The sequence below is a fragment of the Zootermopsis nevadensis genome, unplaced genomic scaffold, assembly GCF_977971745.1.
Source record: "Zootermopsis nevadensis isolate Lab colony 2312 unplaced genomic scaffold, Znev_1.0 Znev_ptg000021l, whole genome shotgun sequence".
Lineage (NCBI taxonomy): Eukaryota > Metazoa > Arthropoda > Insecta > Blattodea > Termopsidae > Zootermopsis > Zootermopsis nevadensis.
The window spans coordinates 6,083,395-6,103,875 of record NW_028259153.1 but is presented as its reverse complement, the minus strand read 5'-3'; the positions used below and the strand labels follow the sequence as shown (position 1 = coordinate 6,103,875).

General features: G+C 40.9%; 1 protein-coding gene across 3 annotated transcripts; it reads right to left on the bottom strand.

Annotated features, from left to right (window-relative positions):
• Positions 1–5,575: 5,575 nt before the first annotated feature.
• LOC147873106 (kelch-like protein 10) lies at positions 5,576–19,240 on the bottom strand. 3 transcript variants are annotated; one of them, XM_087352367.1, is made up of 10 exons: positions 19,031–19,240; positions 16,720–16,910; positions 15,284–15,535; positions 13,699–13,978; positions 11,704–11,940; positions 10,727–10,896; positions 10,240–10,409; positions 9,200–9,361; positions 8,153–8,354; positions 5,576–6,761 (listed from the first exon to the last, which is right to left on the bottom strand). In XM_087352367.1, the coding sequence occupies exons 2-10, from the start codon at positions 16,905–16,907 to the stop codon at positions 6,494–6,496; spliced, it is 1,929 nt and encodes a 642-aa protein (XP_087208493.1). In that variant the 5' UTR covers positions 16,908–16,910; positions 19,031–19,240; the 3' UTR covers positions 5,576–6,493. The 3 variants fall into 3 exon arrangements, with proteins under 3 accessions (XP_087208493.1, XP_087208494.1, XP_087208495.1); XM_087352368.1 differs by lacking the exon at positions 9,200–9,361; XM_087352369.1 differs by lacking the exons at positions 8,153–8,354; positions 9,200–9,361 and having other exon boundaries at positions 6,604–6,761.
• Between the last annotated feature and the right edge of the window lie 1,241 nt (positions 19,241–20,481).

Below are 20,481 nucleotides of genomic sequence, written 5' to 3'. Positions count from 1 at the left end.
TATGATTTTTTGTGATGTTAAAAATTTTGTATTCCTGCTTATATTTTTGAATCTAGATTTTGTTAAAGTGACTGCAAGTAGGAACCAAATAAATTAATTTAAATTAATATCTGGACAGGAAATACAGAAGTGTGAAAAAAAAAATAATCTTACTTAATGTGGCAATCATTTAATATTTCATTTTAATGAGTTGTACAAATCACACAGTTTTTACTGTCCCCCACACACCATGGACTCCTAGGATCCCACAATTTGCAGTTGCATCCCAACTTCCTGTCAATATGCCATTTACTTCAGGAAAGTACTCGAATTGAATTGTCATGAGTTCCAACTACGGTTCCTCTACGACACAACACAATTAATGTTATCAATGAACACAGTGCAAACTGGGCACCATGAAAAGAGTATAATGGTATCTAATGCTAATTTTTTGGAAGTGTTCTTACTGACATATGAGGATCCTTTAAATGCTTAACTTCAAGGTGATATAATACGCTGGTCCTTATGCATTACCTGCCAGTCACATATCTACTTTCAGTGGCATGAGGTTAACACACGAAAAACATTGATTCATCACTAATTTATATATTTTTTTGTGTAAGATGGGAGCCTTCCCAACAAAATGAACCTTTAGTTTCAATTCTTATAACAACTTTTCTATCCCCTTTTATACTTGTTCTGAAGGAATGTGTGCGTGTATTCACATGCACACACAAAGAAAATATCCTGAACTTCGATCTTTAACAAATATTTCATCAAACATGACACAAGACTGAAGAGAATTAAGCGCACAGATTTACACGTGATATTGTAACATCACCAGCAACAGTGAGGCCTGTGGCCTCCGCTCTTAGAACCTCAACTTCAACTTCACGAGTTCCAGTGCCATCTTCATCACTCGGATGTAGGAGTTGTGGGGGTGGAGGGCAAAGCTACAGGAAACTTGTCAAGGTTGAGAACTGTTCACTTAATTTCAGCAAAAGCGCAGATGCAAGCATAAATTGTAGGGTCTTCTTTGTTTGTGGCTTCCTTCACTTGTCCCTAGAAATAAATACGCTCTCAGCTGAATAAGATACTGAGCATTGAGACTGCCAAGGGGCAGCTTCACATGTGAAAATAAATTCAAGATGGCCCACGGGGAGACCAAGAACAAAGCTGCAGGAATGATGACAGACAGAAAATAAATACTCTAGATGGAGACACACAAAGAATATCACCGGACCTGACCCAACCCATATTAAAAAAAAATCCCATTCTTTTTCCTTGTAAATTAATTTATTTGCTAAAAACTTAAATACCACAAAGAAACACACAGAAATCCCATCAGATGCTAGCAAGGTGGCTGGTGGAGGAAGGAATGCACAGAACCAATTTCAGAGTTCCTCACTGCAAAGCATTCTTTAAAGAAAATTCATTTTGCCAAAAGATGAATGAACCCACTGCTTTAATTTTCTAATGCGTGTCACATGAGCTCTCAAATGCACTATGTACAAGTAACACGCTCTCAGTACTTACCTTATCTCAGTCGCTCTGGGATTTTAAAATCTCTATTTATCAATCAAACAACGCTTGCAACTATAAAACATCTCTGCTCAAAAAGGTACCTCTAAAATGAATACATGAACTTGCCTTCTCAACTCGATCCTTCAGTTTGGACATGAAGAAGCTAAAATGGAGGTAACCCAGTGTATGCTTGGGGCTTGCCTTACATTTCTTTTGGTACTCTTTGCACCAATGGGCCTGTGGCCACACTCCCTGTAAAAATGTTGTTGACCAACTGGGTTTTGCCCAGCATAAGTGATCCAATACCCATTGCTACTAATTTTCATAAGAGGAAATTTAGTTTTAACATTCACGTGGCCAGGATTTGTCTACACAGTTCGCATTCCCACACCGGGACAGAACCTTCAAATTTGATGGAATTGTAACACAATTTTAGCTTCATGCATAATATCTCCTGTCCGTTTTTAAGCGCATTTTACCCAGATAAAGATGTCTGTGTTATAATGATAAGTTGAGTGAAATGTCAGTTCACTGGAGAGAAAGATTCTTTGTCCCTACGTTTCATCGGCTGCACAGAATATCAGGTGCCAGGATGATCGTGATAGACTGGGAAGAATATGCCTACTTCAAGACATTGGCCTCGAGGGACTGAGAAAACCTAAAAACTAATTCCAGTTAGAAAAGTTGACCTCTAAATTATGACGAAGAGCTGTCACTACTCTACAGCATCAGGATTACTGAAGTTGTATCAGCGCAGACAGAAACTGATTAAATGACTTATTAACAGCTACAAAATGCATCTTATGATGGCACATACAAATTTATTTCCTTACTCCGTTGCTGGAACTGAGTAAATTCTACGTTCTTTTTATTTCATTGCTAACATTCGGGGATGACAACACTGAATTCTTGAGTGCCTCTGCGTAGGACCTCAATGCTGCTTGTACGTGCTGGCACGTCGCTGGAGTCTTCTCCTGTCAACACGTAATTACCAAATATTTCTATGTCCAATCGGACACTACAACAAGACAGCTGAAAATTCTGAATCTGGAGTCTACGGTTTTGAAACAGGGGTGGAAAAAGTGATAAAGGGAGTGAACATATCATATAAAAACAAATATGACATCTCCATCTTTTCCTATTCCCCTTCCCTGTTTCTTCTCCGTACATTTTATTCGTTCGCCGTTGTTCTGTCTCTGTTTTCCAATGACACGATTCGAATTAAAAAAAAAAGTTACACAAATAGAAAAGGCATCGCGTACGCCCCACTTTTCTGACTACGGTTTACGCCGAGCTCATAAGGAAGTCGGCGTCCGCTGAATTTCCAAGATGGTATACAAAGTATATAAGTAACGCCTCCGTCAATCCGGATTGGGGCCTCTGAAGTGGCACGACGTTTCTTTCAGGCTACTAGCTACGAACTGGGCGTTCGGGCTTCAATTCTTGGCAGGACGGGGGTCTCTTTCCCTTTGCCACAATGTCTGGGGACAACCTAAAATCTAGGTACATGGAGGTTAAGGTGAAGTTATTAAACGTCCATTAACCTAATTAATCAATCAGAGATTGTAAGAAAAAGTAAATTCAACAGCATCTTCTATGACACTTTAAATTTACCCTGAAACATAAGAGTAAGTTGTAGGATAATATTAAAATGGATTGTAATGAAGTTAAATGTTAGAGAGTGGGTTGAATTTGAATAAGGATAATCTTGTGAACACGGTGATGAACCTTTGGATTCAATGAAAGGCGGTGGATTTCTTGAGTGAGTAAGTTGCTATCGGATTCCGATGAAGGACTCTGATCCATTAAAACAGAAATTAATAAGTAGGAAGAAGAAATAGACAGCTTATAGCCCTTTTAGTGCGAAAGAATTTCGTATGTAATCGCAATAAACCTTCGTTAGACTCCGTCTTTTGTTTAGATAGTTCTAAATGATTTCCAGTTATGTGAAAAATGTGCAGTAGAAGCCCATACTGACGATGGTTTTGAAGTGGCAGGCTCTAAGCCTCTTTTACAGTCAAAATTTCTCTCCAGATGACCAATATTCATGGGCCATTGACTGGTAATCATTATATCATATATTAATTATGAACCGATAAGTTGACAGTCATTATAAAACGGCATAGTTAAAGAATATTAACTTAAAATTCAAAGGAAAACGAAGGTGACTGTCTTTTGGATATTTTGTCATGCAGTCTGGCATTAATTTATTTCTTTATTTACTGAGACGAGACAACAGATTTCCCGCGAATAAACTTTGTGTTGTTGGCCCAAAAATGACCATTTGCTAATTACATGCCAAATCAAAATACGTCGTCATTACATCCGCTGTACGAACAGGAAGTGGAAGTGTTGACACGCGCGCTATCTGAGTCTGCGAGCTGAAACTAGCTGCGTGCACGGTCTACATCAACACACTCCTGCCGTCTGGCGGACGAAGAACTTCGGGACATTATTGATTTTTCTGTGCTTGAGGAAGGAAAGATGGAGGATGACGACTGTGTCCTTGGTTGCAGCGCCGATCAGTGGTCAAACCAGAACGAAAGAAATTTCGTTCTTACCGCCGTGAGAACTTTAGATTCTGCTGGTGTCCTCGAAGAAATGAAACTGTTCTGTCTTGTAACACAATGGACTCGGGCGGGAATAAATGATGTGTTATGTTAACCACGTCCTGGTTGGTGGCGCATTCTGGTGAGGTATTGTCCAGGTACCAGGCAGTTATAAGGCGTGAAGTATTCTTTCAGGCCCGGTTTATGATCTGTTAAGCTGATTCTGTATTTGATTTTATCTCCTAAAGAGTTCGAATTCCCCGTTTGATTAGAGGTGTCTCTTTTTTCCATTACTCCGTATGTGCCTTAACTTAAATCAAGTTCCTAGTTTTGTGTATTTTGTAGTAATATTTTGTGTTTATTCATTAAAGTACTTAAAAGTACCTTACAAATTACCGTGAATAAAGAAATACATCTGTTAACTGAAACCATCGCCTGTTTCTTCACGGCATTTGAAGAGGTTGTGTAACCGTTCACTTCTTCTTTGCTTTGTTGCCAAGATGGGATCGGGTTCGATGAAGGGATTTATGAGACTCTTTTGCTGGGTTTGCGGGATTTAATTAAAGATCGCCTCAGCTGAGGCTTTAGGTATTTATTTTCAGGTGATTGCTTATTTAAATTCTCCGCGCGATATTGGTCAAAGTCAATGTAATACACCGATGAGTCCGTGATACCGTTTCAACTTGCAACAACTGCCGATTCCTCTCAAAAGAAGTCTGCGTCTCAAATATATTAATTTCTCCCACTCATTCCGAAATCTGAAATTTTGTAACATCATTGGTTGGACTTCCCGCTTAGTTTTCTGATTGGTGGAATATTTTAAATTCAAGTCTCTGATTGGTCGGTTCGATACCTGAGGTCAACTCTGACAGTTAACGTCGCGTGGTGACGCTAGGTCACTTATGCCTACTTTTGCATAAACCCAATTAATTGGGGTCCGACCTCCCAGGGGTGAAATACTGCAATGGCCAGTTACAAGATGTTTTGAACTTCTTGGATGTGGATTTTTCGAAAGGACAGCCGACAATGACAAATGTTCCCCTGACCCTTCGCGTCATGTGCGGGAGTGAATGCATTGAAAACGGAAACATTATTTCATCCTTGATGGGTGGTCATAGTCCGAGCTCGACCTCATGGCTAGACGATTACAGTTGGTTCTTCCTCAGGCATATGGCAAAATTATCCGGTATATTGGGGCAAATCAGCCAAATGTAATTTTGCAACTTTTTTTAAATAGCACACGTAGATCAGAAATCGATACAAGATTCACAGTCTGTTGCCTTCGTAATGACGTTTTTGTAAACGATGTTCATGAATCTTCCCCTAATACCATGAAGACGGTTTCGTAACTCGAAACATGTCGCCACAAGTGGATTTATTTAATACAAGACGCAAGGTGAAACTGCTGTGTGTTGATGAATGGTAATATTTTAGATAAAAATAAACGTCTGTAAAATAATTAATTTCAATAAGACTTCTTGAGCAGAAAACAACGAGGCGAAATAATTTTTCCTTTTTTGCTGCAAACAATATTTCTCTTTATTTGATTTTTTGTAGCTCCTACATCAATTCTTAGTTTTCTACATTATTTTTGTAAGGAAAGAAATTAAAATGAATGTGTTCATCTTGGGTGTAATAAACTGCAAACTACTGATTTTCCTGTACCAGTCCAGGTTCATAGTTCAACTCCTTAACGGACTGAAAGTTAAGATGAAAAGGGTAAACCAGGCTTTGGCGTATTAATCCTGTTTATACAAACGAAGGAGGCGCGAAGAGATGATATTTGGAACGCCTTACGTCATCCAAATGTGATTGATTTTATGATTTTTGGCATTGATTAATGTATTAAATTTGAAGAGAGTAGCGACAGTCAGTCGCTTGAACGTCTTTCCTCGAGACCTTCCGTGACACTCACAAAGCTTTCGCCTCGTAAAAGTTGTTTACGAGGCGAAAACTTAAGCCTTTCCAGATATAGAATAATGTTTGCCCTAGAACAGTCGCCTCACTGCGACTGGGACCAATGAATTTCGAATGTGGCTTTTCGGAGCGTTTGCGACGTCATGGGGTGATTTTGAGGGACGAATCGGATCGCCATATTAAATAGAAAATTTAAGTTGCGGGGGTATTTATAGCGCGTTTGTGTTGTTGCGGGGTCTCTAAAAATGTCGGTCTTCAAGTCGTGCAGACGCGTTCTGTTCGCAAAGTTTCAGTACATAAACAGCCGATTCATTGCACTCTCTGAATATCAAAATAATTGTGTCTTTGCATCAGTGTCTCAATTCGTGAATAAATTGAGTGATTTCAACAACAACAACAACTTTGTCGTCAAGAATTGTACCAGCTCAGCGACTTCGCTGCCCTCCCGCGAGCGCCGCTCCAATTAAGGTCTCTCCGTATTTTCCCTGAGAGTCGGAGATCCTCGCCCACCGACTGACCCTATGTCAAGGTATCCTGAGAAAACCTTTAACCCTCTCCGCGCACCGAAGTAACAAACGTTTTAACCGCACCAGCGCCGGCCTAGCTACTAGGTTCGAACCCGTGGCTACATCCGCCGAAGGACGGTTACATTCCGAATCCAACATTTCTTTGCATTTCGCCTCCATCGATTTGTCTCTGTGCTTGTAGGCGTAGTCGCTTGCATTCGGTAAGTTCCTGATGACACAAATCGACGTCCCGGATCTACGAACATTCATGTCTGCCGCCTTGTGCCTGAAATTGGAAATATTAAAAGTGGAAACAAACAATCTTTCATCATCTATCAATGTTATCGACACTCAAGACAATTTTTACCACATTTCGCGGATACAGTTACAGAAAATATGTGTATATATATATATATATATATATATACTTTTACTTTTGGGGTTCTAAAATATCAGAGATTTCGATGTAGAATAAGAAAAAAAGAATTATCTTTGGGAGTCGTAAAATGTTTTGCCCTAAAAATATCCATGTCTGATTGGTTGGCTCTGTCTTTGGATTGAATGGAAAACTGCTTGAAGCTAAGGGCACAGCTTCCACCGAAATGTCGTTGCTTATAATTTGTTTCCTGACAACCTTAACAGAAATTCCCCCAATCGGAATTCAATGCCTCACCATATTTCAGAACAGTTCCCACGTGATCTTTCCCTTACTCAGATGCACACATAACATGAGCCAGCGTGTTATTATAACGTAAAACATTGTATTACATCGAAGTGGAGGGAGAGGTTATGACTATTTTAAAATGCTGTCAAATGACTCCTGTTCTGCATTAGATACGTTTGGTAAACTTCATTAAACCATTTGCTTCGGTCTGAATAATAAATTTAATCACACGCTTTCTTTGGAGAGATACACGTGTTTTGTTGGAGACATGCGTCGATGACAATATGTTCCTCTTTTAGCAATAAATTTTGAAAAAAAAATTTGTTCCACCAAAAATAGTTCTGCTACACGCAAGACAGACAAAAACCATAATAAAATGAATTTCTGTGTAAATTCTGACTCTTGCACAAACAAGTATGAATAAATTTGTCTTCTGAGATGTTTTTGGAGCTGCTTACTCACTCCGTCAACAGATTTCAGGAGACTGCGTGGTGAAACACGCCAAGAGAAAGCCATTTTTAAATAAACTTCCGTCAGAAATGGAAACATGAGACTGATACGCGTCGTTAAACCTGAAACTGGCCTAACACTTTGATGAAATCCTATGATTATGGCGATGCTGATGTGCTGAACGCCAGACACTTCCTTCCCAAGAGAGAGCCACTGATCAAAGAAACTTAGTCAAAGAGCTTCTTATTAATGCAGTCACGGCTTACGTCTGATTAGCATTTTCTAGTCATTTGCTCTCTGCTTTATAGATTCTGCTTGTCCGCAACATCGCCCTGCCTGCGTTCATTCTACCCCCTTCCTCTCAAACACTTTTCGCGCGTTGTATCAAGGCCCTGAGTAAGCAGTATGAACCTCTGAAACGTCGGTCAGTTTCTTCGACACTACAAGGCTCTGCATCCGCAAGATCGCGGATACATTGACCGGAAATGATTCACTTCCTAGAGCTTTTAGAAAGTAACAGTTTGTGATTATACAGCCCTGAACAATCATACAAAGAAACAAACCTTCGATTTTCCTTGTCATTGAAACATGTGACGTGGGGGAAGAAGTCGACCTGGTTATAATAATTACAGATAACGAAGATCATATCGTCCATCACTTCTGCGTAACCTGAATAGTACTTCATGCAAGGGATTTTGGTCCACGTGTCTTTTGCAGGGTCGTACTTTTCGGTACTGAGCTTATTTGATGTCTCGCTGAGTCCTCCTGCACACACACACATTCAGTAACAGGTCACAGCATATAAAAAAGCTGCCAAACGAAACTTATGCTAACCCCATTCAGTGGGGCCCGTCTTGATATTCATTACTTTGTCAAATGGCCACAAAATGTTTGAACTTTATAGAACCACAAGATTCATCACCTTATTCACAAATGTCTGTAGTTGAACCCTTTCCAAATACTCGAGTTACTTAAAACATTTTAATATTATCCTTCCTTTTACGCCAATGTATCACAAGTGGTATCTTTTCTTCAAGATTACCAAATACAAATTTCTAGATGTTTGTATTTCCCGTAACTTCGATGCTTCACACTCCGTCCGTCTTTACGCTCTTAAAATTTGTTATTCCGTAAACGGAACGAATGAATGAAATACAACAAAGAAAATTCATTCCCTCTTGCATTGTCAGTATTAGCACCAGGAACAGCTACAACTTTATTTTCGTACTTGAAGCAAAGACTGCGAAGGGACTGTTTTAAACCATCGGCTTTTTGGGGATAACAGCGCGGCAAACTGAAATTTCCTTGCTAAAAGAACAAAATATTTACCTTTAAAACTGGGACCGTGACAAATGGGGCTTACGTTACTTTGGATACCACAAGAGATTGTGCGATGTTAGTTAGTTAGTTAGTTAAGTGCTCTTTGTGAAGAATTTAATCGAAACCACGAATCGGGGTTAAAATTACCGACAAACTAACTCTGTGATGACGGGAGAAAAATTCTGTTCATAAAATCTCAGTCACTCAGAGAAAACCAGGAAAACATTTCACAATAGCAAGTTCTGTAAAAATGATAGAGGAACATCACTCAGAATGTCCAGAGTTCTCACCCAGGGCGTACAGGAAGCCATGGAAGGCGACGAAAGAAAAAGACCAACGTCCAGAATGCATTGGAGCAACGAACGTCCACTGGTCGTTTTCCGGGTCATAAATTTCCACCGAGTTTATACACGAAAATGTACTATCAATTCCACCAGCGACGTATATTTTGTCTGTAAAAACAAATTAGCTAAATGACACGAACTGTACACATATTTGATTTAGGTAGAGGCATTAAACTGCTCCGTGCAGAGCACAGACATGGGACAATCCGTACTTAAACTTGTAAATCAATTAAGTCCCCCTTCGAGTCACAGAAACTGCACAGACACGGCCGTCTCTGTTCATCTGTTTCTTTGTTTCGAATGCAGACAATCAGCGTCTCAAAGGAAATTAGTTTAACTGATAAAATTTAATATAAACAGCGTAAAGTGCTTAAATTAATGCATAATGCAAATGATGGTAAGTTACATCTTCTGTGAAACGATTTTTTTTTAATTTGGTACCAGAGATGTACGGAACGAGCTGCTAAAAGGTGCCCTACGTTTATAATATAATGCGATATTTACGTGAGATTATTGACTGTCTCAAAAACATATTACATCTGTATTATTTGAGAGCCAGTTTGAGAGTTTGATGGTTGTTTGCATTCACTCCTAGTGCACACTAAAAAAGGCAGAAGACGACGCACAGGGACAGCTCACGAGAGCAGAAGAAACCATCACGCACTCGGAACTTCAAGCCGTTGCAGTCTGTGAAATAACGAAGTCCGTAGCGCGGATAAAAGAAAGGGATAATGAAAGAATATGGGACGATGGAGGGAGGGAAACTAAGATCAAGAGCGAGGAGGAATGCCTTGAAGATGAAGGCATAATGTTCGTCTGAAACGTCAGCGGAAGCCAAACGACGGCCATCTTCGTAATCCCCGCCGTGAGAACCTCAAATACTGCGATTCCTTCAACCGTTCTTGCGTTCACACACGCGGACAGACAGACAGACGCCTCGCCTTCTGCACTAACTCACAAATTTCTGTTTCACAGGATTTACGTACCATTCAGTGCAGCCGCACTTCCTTTGTATCGGCTTGTGTTCATGGGAGCGATCAAAGACCACTGGTTCGTCTTGGGGTCGTATCTTTCCGCCGTTCTGTGATAAACATAAAAATCGCTACCGCCCATGGCGTACACTGAACCTCGCAGAACTGCCACACTTAATTTGTATCTGAAACGAAAAAAGTACAAGCTCTGCTATGCTCATTTATTGCTGATTCAGATACATTTCCTCTCGCAGAACGCAATTGTTCGCTCGTCGTTGTTAAATCGTAACTCAAATGAATTAACAAGCAAATCGTATTCTTATAACCAACTTTGTCGCAAAAGTCCTCCTACCTATTCAAACTTTGCTCGATGCTCCTGTATGTGAGTGGTACAATTTTACATCCCCTGCCCACATTTATATCTTGACTAAGACAGCGACTATCAGCTTTTGAAGAAGGACTCTGCTACAAGGAGTTCCTTAGTTACCGATCTGCTTCTTACCTGCATTCATGCATAGGCGCCACCTCGCGGCATGTCTTCGTAACAGCGTTGAAGCAAAGACATGAGCTTAAGACTTCCTCGCCGTTGCAACCACCGATGACGTAAATGTCGAAACCGACCACTGCCGTGCCATGGTAGGCTCGCGGACCGATCGAGTCGACCCCCTCCACCTGCAGGAACGACAAGTTATGGCTTTATGTTTCTTTGGGTCATTCGGTCTACTGAAGTGAAGTCCTTACATTAGAGTCCAAGCGACCAACCACCGGAGCAGAGGTACAACCCCCAACAGTGGACCGAAATTGCTACAACCTGGAGGGCGGCACTCGACAAAGACCACGAGAAATTAACTTGGAGCGAAGGTGGAAACAGGAAGACCCGAAGAGAAGCTCTCGTCAAGTTCGACAGACAAACGTAGAATCAATTTCTGATCAACAGCTGATATTTCACGTTCGTAAGATGGCAAAGACAGATGTTGGTGTTTTGGGTATTATCGACGCAAAGGAGGAGGCAGTACGTCCCCCACCCCACCCCAAAGCCTTCTAATTCACGAGGCGTGACCACGCAGATGGCCGACATTGACATTGATCAGTGCTTCATTTATTCCGTTAAAATCCACTGACGATCAACGATGTCTAAAATCAGCAGACAGGTTGCCATGACAGTTGAAGTAGGACGCTTATTGTAAACGGTATTTAAGGCAAACTTCACATTCTTCGTTGAATCTTATTAGAACTTACATTTTACACGAGACTCAGCATTTGAGTAATTTATTTATTCTTTTTAATTCATGTTTTTGGAGCTTCTCTTAAAAAAGCGTTCAGTGCAATGGAAATAAACGAACACGAAATAAAGAGGCTAAGAGGTGCTTGTGATTAAGCTTAAATAAACAATTACTTAGTAACAATAAGGAAAAGAAGTTTTTCTCGGTGGCGTCATTTAACAAGGCACGGTAAGAGTAGAAATTTTACGCAACTCACCACAGTCCACCGGTCTGCTCGTGCGTCGTACGCTTCGATAACATCTGTAGGGTCATCGTCGCAACGCCCACCAACAGCAAATAGAATGTCCCGTGGGATTCGCGGGCGGGCAATCCTTGGTGTCATGAAGTCTTTGTCGTCCTTCGACAACCTTTTCGCGTCGTCCAGGAATTTGAGCGTCTCCGAGATCACGGGTCTGCACGCCTTATTCTTCCTCACGTACCGGTGTTTTATTACCTGTTGAACAGTTCAATGTGAACCTTATGAACTTTTAGGAAGGGATGCCATGTTCCATTCCAGACGAGACAAGAAATTCACACATAATTTGGTTGGGAAATCACCGAAATAGACTGTGACATATACAGGAAAATGTGTTTTTTGGTGTATGCAACGACGCTCTTAAAAAATGCACAGTTTGAGGAGAGAAGCGAAAACAAAGTTAAATCGATCTTTGAGAAAACTATTGAAATGTGTTTCAACCGAAAGTGAAATACTTCAGTAAGGGTTTCATTTTGAGTTACATTCAAAAACTGTATTTTATTTCTCGTCTCTCCCGTGCGAAATGCACGCTGCGATAACCACATTCTTTTTGATTCGATAACTTTAATTAATCGTCAAAATTACGTAGCATCGAAAGAAAATTATGACAATTAGTTGCTTCGAGTGTCAAGGGAGGCAACCTTCTGCATGTTGATGGTTGGGTGGAAGGCCCGTCAACAGAACATCGTGTGATTATGGGCTCGATGTCTATTACGAGCCATTGCATGTTTCGACCTTAATTAGTCATCATCAGGTGGTTCTCTTTAAGTGTTCCAAACTAGTAGATAAGAATGCTAAATTGTAAAAACATTTGAAGTAGATAACTTTTTCATGGATCCGTGCGATTGTTTCACACGCATTAAGTGAGAGGTGAGTGGCTGAAATCACAGGGCATTTGACTTAGAGTAGAAACTTTTTTCCTCTCGGGTTAAAGCGCATGATGAAATGGAAAAAGAAATATGGCTGCTTCGTGAGATGACGGTTAAAATATTAGAATGTTAGAGCTGTCTATGAGTTTGAAGCCCCTCGGTTAATTTACTCTTGGAGGTAAAACGAATCTATCTTGCTGAACTTTTCCGATATCTGTTGTCCCTATGTGGTCAATAAGCTGAAGATTATCACGCTGATGTCATCTCGGGTTGACTATATATATATATATATATATATCGTCTGAGATGCGTGAAATTGTTATAGCAGCTAAGACCCGCTTCTTATGGCAGTAGGATCTTTGGTTAAGTAGAACGCTGCGCCATAAGACGTGATTTGTCTGTTGGAGGATTTTGCTATTCAAGCTGAGTGGACGTTTGAATGCAGTTGACGGTGGAATGCTATAGTTGAACTAAAACACGTAATGGATCTTAATATAAGCTGAGACTTCAATCAAAGATTGTAGCACAGACGATGAATAAAGGACGATTATTAACGCCAACCACATTTCTGCATAAGAGGTCGAATCGAATATTTATTTTGCACATATGTTTTAATAGTTGCTCATGGTTTGTGTTCTTCGGGTTTATTTTGTCTTGTAAATATTGTTTTTGATCGAACTGGATGTCGTAGTCTGTTTTGATGTGTTTGATACCACACGCGTATGCGAGCGTGTTACCAGCGACATACTACAGGTAGTTATTGTGGCAATGGAATCTAAAGCAATTTGGGAATTTCTTACGCAGCAAATTTTGATCGGAATAAGGCATTCAAATCATTGTGTAAATTTCACGATGTTGTCGTAAGATTGTAAACAGAATTGGAATGTGTCAACAGATTCTGTTAAAACGTATCAGTATTAAATCTAATGAACGAGCTGGAACTGCGGACAGACAGACAGACGGGTTTACACGTGACGAAGAAAAAGGCTCACAATTTGCATTAATTAGTTACGAACAAGTGCGAATATGGAATTAAAATGCGGGTTTCAGTTTCCATAAACATCCACGATTTCAGGGGCATACTGACCTTCTTCTTGAAAAATTTTGCGTCAAGGAGTCCCAGTCTGACGCCCTTCAAAAGGTCCGCGATGTGACCTTTCCTGTTGTCCGGGTCGTGGTTGATCCACCGGAGAATGCACTCCCACACAAATGTCTCGTCCTTCACGTTCAGTTCATCGGCCTCGATTATCGCTTGCAGCTCCTCTACAGGCAGTTCCAGCAGTTCTTCGCTCTGCTGGGACACTTCCACGAATTGGCGCAGAACGAAGCTACGAGCGTGAGTCTCGAGGTCGGCGCAGAAGTGAGACCTGCGACAGCGAGGGTAAGAACCGACTCAGATTCGATCTTCTTCGAACTCTGACACATTGAACCACCGCAGGAAGAACTGGATTCTCATTCGCTTGCAGACCACAGTATTCCGCCTGAAGTTTTTACCTTAGCCTTTTGGAGCCCGAATGAGCGAAGCTGAGCGCAGACACGTGGAGAGGCAACGCTGAGATACGCTCCGTTTAACCGTGACAAAACAGAAAGTTTTCGGCTCTGAAGGTTCCCAGGCAATGCCCGCTCGTCCTCGAGATAAGGTTATAAGTTGAAATAAGGGCACGGTGTAGAATTTTGAATTCTGTCTTTAACCGAAGCGAAACGACGTTTTGGTAACTGCGTGTGTTGTGAAACCTTGTGTAATCGGACTATATGAGGGGAACCGCGGGTCAAATGTACGAGGGAAAGGGGAACGTGGTCATGGAATTGAACAAATAAGTAGAGACTCAATACAGATTTTAGTCGCCAGCGAATGATGCGGACGTGTCGCACGCACAAGCCGACGGCAAAAGTCACTCGTGAGCGCTGTTCGAGGGAGTCCCTGTACTAAAAGAGTGAATTTATCAGTCACTCTGTCCATCGCATGAACTGGAGGTTCTGGTGTGATTCTGCCGATATCAGTTGATTTGCTTGCTATGTTGTCCTGAACAAGAAGGAGTAAGAGTTCAGCTTCTACGGGACCCAGTGGGTTGGTCTTTGTCTTTGCCGCATAATAACCAATTCTCTAAATATCTTGAAGTGTTCATAATAATCAGCAAATCTGGGGTGAGGTTAGACCAATGAACTGTACCGCGTGGACATCGCTTTATGCACTTTCGCCGGTGGAATCCAATCACAACCAATCTGGTTGAAATTCGGTCGCTTAATGCGGGAATCGGATAATCGAGGCTCGGTTGGGTTGACAGAGGTTTTGCTGTATGCAGAAAGATATGGGGCTGAATGTTGATTTTGGTGTTGAGAGGATTGTGCAAGAAGCAAGGAATGCCGCAGAGAAAGAAAGAAAGAAAAAAGGAAAGGAAGAGAGAGATAATTGTGACCCTGCATTGTGTCGCGATTAACGTTCCATATGGTGAAATTATTCATCTGCTGTTCATAATGACTATCAAAACATATGCAGTTAATCAGAAAACTTAAATTACAGGGACGTTAATAATAACCCGTCAAACATAATTATTTGCTGAGTCCTCAGTCAGAGAATTTAATCTCCAACCCGGCTGCTGTCTTGAGTAAAGGTCATTCGCTCCAGTGACGAAGGCTGGCGTCACAGCAAATGACAAATTAACATCAATTACCTTGCGACACGCAAGATGCCGATACAGTTGTCGGCGTCCATCGCGTCCATGAGGAAGTCGCAGCAGAGTTCAGTAACGTCCGGTATACACAAGTAGTCAGCCGTCTCGAGCAGCTGACGCGCGTTGTCGGAGCGGATGTCCACTTCGCGAGAATAAACATAATCCAGTATCTGGGTCATCACGTCTGAGCTGACTCCGTGGAGGAAAACATCAGTCTCCTCACTGGTGTGCAGTGATGTCGTGAAGAGGGTCCTGAAACGTCGATTTGGAGAAACGGCGAGCAGAAAATTACAAGTCATGCTCACAAAGTTTAAGTTTTTATGACTCACGTAGCCAAATAAAAGTATTCTATCGTCAATGTGGTGGATGAATTTGTGTTACCTGAATAATTAAAAAACACTAAGAATAAGTACGAATGGGACCGGATTAACTGCGATTGGGTGAAGGGCCTGCGTAGGCCTAACAGAATATAATTTACAAATCGGAAATCCAGCAGCGAACATTTGAACTATAGAATGGCCACCCTCGTTTCTTACATAACCTTGACTCCTTCAAGAGATGTCTTAGGTTATAACAACTACAGAAATTTTAAAGCCAAATAATATTTCAACATACATCGCGGGCTGTACATTCCACTGATTGATCAGTTCGTAATATGAAATCTATTTGTTCTGTAAAAACATTTTCCCGACAATAAACAACTGAAAAGAAAAGCCGATGTTTCTACGAGGCCTTTAAGAAACAAACAATTTCCTATTACAAATTAAGGGATTTTCAGTGCAAGACAAACGGAAAGATTTCGGTGTTGGAAAACTGGAAAAGGGGCACAGCTCGTAACAAGACGTAAGAAACGTCTTTATTTAAAACAAAAGCAAAATAACGTTTGCACAAATTCTCGATCGAGATTCTCCTACCAATGAAACATTTCTCGCGAAGATCTTTGTTACAGTTTGTTATATTTCAGTCAGAGCAACACACAGCAACTTTCAATGTTCCGGGCATTACCAACTTTCTTCTGGACTTTGTCGGTCGTCTTTATGAATTAAATCCAAGACGATTTGGAAAGGGAATGTTTCTATTTTTCCCACCAGATCGATTGACTGTCACCTTGGTACAACCGCACTTAAAAGTTAGTACAAAAGACCACGTACGTCTTCTGCGATGTTGCTTCGTGTTGTCTCGTAGAAATTATCGGACGTTTCAGAAGCGCTTACTGCCTCCATCATCAAGGAAAGAAGGCAGTAAGTACGTCTGATGTGCCACTCAGTTTCTACGGCGCCGTGAGATTTCATGACAATGTTCAAATAACAAAAGACATTCAGCCATATAAAAATACAGGTTTCTGCATCAAAGGGATAAAACATTTCACATACGAATCGACGTCTCTTGTGTCCTTAATTCACGTGTTAATAAACCACGTCAGTAAATGAATAAACCTGAAATATTCGCTGTGCATCGACAGAATCACTCTGTGGACTCGAAAGACGCCGCCGTCCTCCGACCTCAACACCGCGTCACACAAGAAGTTCCTCTCTCTCAGCTCGTTCAGACGGACCAATGCTTTGGTGCACGTGCACCTGCCGCCATCTTGCTCAGGACAGCCGCTTTCTCGCTTAACCTCCATCTCCTGAAAAGACAGTCGATCGCTGTTACAAGTTTTTCTTCACACTGATGCGTGTGCACATCAACTGGGAGTGACTGAGAGGGAACAAGATACTGAGAAGAATATCTGGTCCGGAGAGCAGAATGGCGAAAATTGCATAATATGGAGCTTTATAGGTCTCTTCACTAATTAATAAATTGTAGGCTGTCTGATCGAGGATGATTAGATGGGCTGGGCTTGTAGAACACATGGCAGAGACAAGAAATGCAACTTTTTAATCGGTAGACCTGAAAGGAAAAGGTCACTTTAAAGTCCTATACGTTGCTGGGATAATATTAAAATCGATCTTAGAGACATGTGGTATGAAAGTGTGGCTAGTGGATGAGGCTTAGAGGCGGAGTCTTGTAAACACGATCATGAAACTTCTTGTTTCATAAAATGCGAGACATTTGATCACCTGGGCTACTGTTAGATTCTCAAGCAGGGCTTCCGCTCCATGGACTCAGTTTGTTTCTTTGTTATAGAAATGCCTGTTGAGATTCAATACAAAACGACAAAGCTCTAAATGTGACTGATCTAAGTAACTTCATAGACGGCTTACCGAACCCGAAGGTTCATCACCGAATTAACCAAAGACCTCCACCGGACACTGCCCTGGGCCAACAAAATCCAGTCTCCTTCGACTGCTATCTCCCATTGATCCCGCCTGAGATTATCCTCCCATCTACGTCTAGGTCTCGCCAGCGTTCTCTTACCCTCAGGCTTCCCGACCAATACCCGGTGCACACCTCTTGCCCCATCCATGCATTAAAACATGCCCCGCCAATCTCACTCTTCTTGGCTAAATCACCCCGAAGATGTGACTGATTCAGGCAATATTAAGTCATGCCGCGTGTTTGTCATTACTCGCATAATTTAAATCTCCTTATATGTAAACTACGTAGACATTACGTATAAAACATCAATGTAATCCATAAAGTCTTAGATGCTTCTATTCTGGTGAACCGATTTTAAAAAAATTACGACAAAAATATGCCATAGAAATTGCGTGACCTTTGATGCAGAACCAGGCAGTTAAATAAATTTTGGAAAAAGAAGTTTTCGCCTTTTCATAAGCATAAAATTTTCGAGTTCTTCTCTCTCTGTAGAACTAAAAGTGCTTAACAGTTTACATAATTAAGGACCTTTCTGCCTAAATTACAAATTTATATACACTACAAGCACAAGATGTAATTTAAATTTATCAATTAACGCGAGAATTACAGTTGGGAACAGTAAAAAAGGTTCTAAGTTGTTCTAACGCATGCGTAGATCACTACACAAACACTGCAATGAGCAAGATATTCTGTGAAAAGTCGATTGGTACTCATCTCGTCAAAGAACAGCCCACTTCCTTTGCTGAACCAGAAGATTCATTATCGTGTTCGGAAAGCCAATTCGCTACATCGAGTCCCATCTCCCTAAGATCCATCTTAATGTTATCCTGCCACCCACGCTGAGGTCTTCCCAGCGGTCTCCTCCCTTCAGGCCTTGTAAACACTCAACTCCCCCTAACAACATTGGGTGAGGAGCTCGTCATTCACTTTTCTCAATTATCTGTCCCACTCTCGTTTTGGGTCCAGACATCTTCCTCAACAACAAGTTCTCAGAGGCCCTCAGTCTATGTTCCTCCCTCAAAGTGAAAGACTAAGTTTTGCACCCATAAATACTTTGCACTCAATAATAGCAAACATTCCCCTGATTTAATCTGCTGTTGTAGGGAGATTCGTCGATAATTAGGCTTGTAAAACCGAAATAAAAATTCTTCCGAGTTCCCTAAAACGCTTTAATAATGTCGATGTATCAGGAATTGTAAAGTGTTAGAATTATTGTTCAGAATATAAACCCCACTTCTTAGTATCGACATATTTTTATTAAGATTCTGGGCTACGAAACACGTTTTATTTCTTAAAAATTGTAAAAAGTTAATTGCCTACTGGAATATTCTTTTATTATCAATGATGCCGTGAACAAACAGAAGTCAATGCAACATTACTTTAAATTATGTTAAAAAGAAGACAAGTCTAATTCCCTTACACGAGATAAATAATGCACATAAAAACATTAAATGTGAAGAACAATAATAATAAATAGGAATCCATTACCTCAAACTTTGTTCAGTTGTACGAGACCACGACGTCCACCGTCAATGATCGATTTAATCAAAACTAAAATGGAGTTTCACAGACTTCTCAATAATTCTTATATAAGATAAGTAATTGTGATATTCTAAGAGGATTTTAACAGCACAAAATTATCTACTCTACGACGCACTTCTTCTACAAGCGATTCATCTTTCCGCAATAACGAATGGATTGTTGACGGCGATAATGAAACACAACAATGCCGAGTAAACAGATGACTTAACAATTAGTTTCTTGGGTAAAGGAATGGAGTGCAATACGGTTCATTCATTCAATTATACTGCATGCATAGGAAACGAGAAAAGAGCCTTATGGCATGCTCAGCCAAGATTGTTGCAGGCGTGGGTTAGAAATTCCACTGATTTTGACGTAAATACGTCTATACGGAAGATTCATTCCGCAAAAATGTGTAACGAAAAAGTGACAGGAAAATGTGTAACATCTGATAACAATGGTTACCTAGGAAACGTCATCTGTTTACTCGGCATTGTTGTTACCTATAAAACATTACATTCATCTACCACAGACCCATCTTAAGCGTAACTAATTCAAGTTAAATAAGCAATGTCTTAATCAAACTTTACTCAATTGTAAAGCAGTTATGACGTATTTACGTCTAATTCTCCGGAACCGTGTTTCCACTGACAATTTTTCTTGCTTTGTTATCCACGCAGGTGTTCACATAAAAGCTGACCATTGTCGGTCCATATTTGCAGACTGAGTGTTTGACGAAGCGTCCCACCCCCTCTGGGTTCAAACCTCAGAGAACCAACCAACCAAATTCTTTGGACGGGATGACCTCCTGTTATATACGGGCCAATTATAGAAAATGCATTAATTAGTATATCCAATATCCTTAGATACAAAGCTGCAAATTGTAACTATTTGTGTAATCGGTACTCTCCCAAAGTTATTTCAAAATAAGCTATAAGCAAGTTATTTTCAGTAAGGGAAAGCAGGATGTTTCAACTGATTTCTAAATCATCCCTAGTCGTCAACTAGCGATGGAATTTGCTGTAAACAAGCCAACGTCCTATATGCAGTGGCAGAGTACCGAGATGAAGAAAGCTATTATTTTGTAACCATTTTAGAAAGTTAACGTCACTAAACGTGTATAAAACCACGACGACCGACCACCCTTATTCACTCTCTGAACTTGAGTCTGGATCGTCTCCGCGCAAGAGGGAACTCGACTCTTGTTAGAAGTCGGCTCTGCCCGTGCTTAGGCAGATCAACATCTCTCGATACCTGGATCTCGCAACAACTTGTACCAATTTATTTGCAATAAATTCTCACGTTAAACTCCAGCTTGCAGTACTTCGATCACCCCGAACTGCCTCCCAAGGGATCCGCTCGCCCTGCCAACCTATCCCAGCTCGGGATACAACACTCCCATCAGCAGCAACAGACCC

What these genes read in the sequence shown, in the direction of transcription:
- LOC147873106 (XM_087352367.1), bottom strand. Translation starts at nt 16,907, where the DNA reads ATGGAGGTTAAGCGAGAAAGCGGCTGTCCTGAGCAAGATGGCGGCAGG. An exon ending in GCGCCTATGCATGAATGCAG is followed by an intron (nt 10,410 to 10,726) that starts GTAAGAAGCAGA and finishes TTTTCGTTTCAG; the next exon opens with ATACAAATTAAGTGTGGCAG. An exon ending in TGGCTTCCTGTACGCCCTGG is followed by an intron (nt 8,355 to 9,199) that starts GTGAGAACTCTG and finishes GTGTGTGTGCAG; the next exon opens with GAGGACTCAGCGAGACATCA.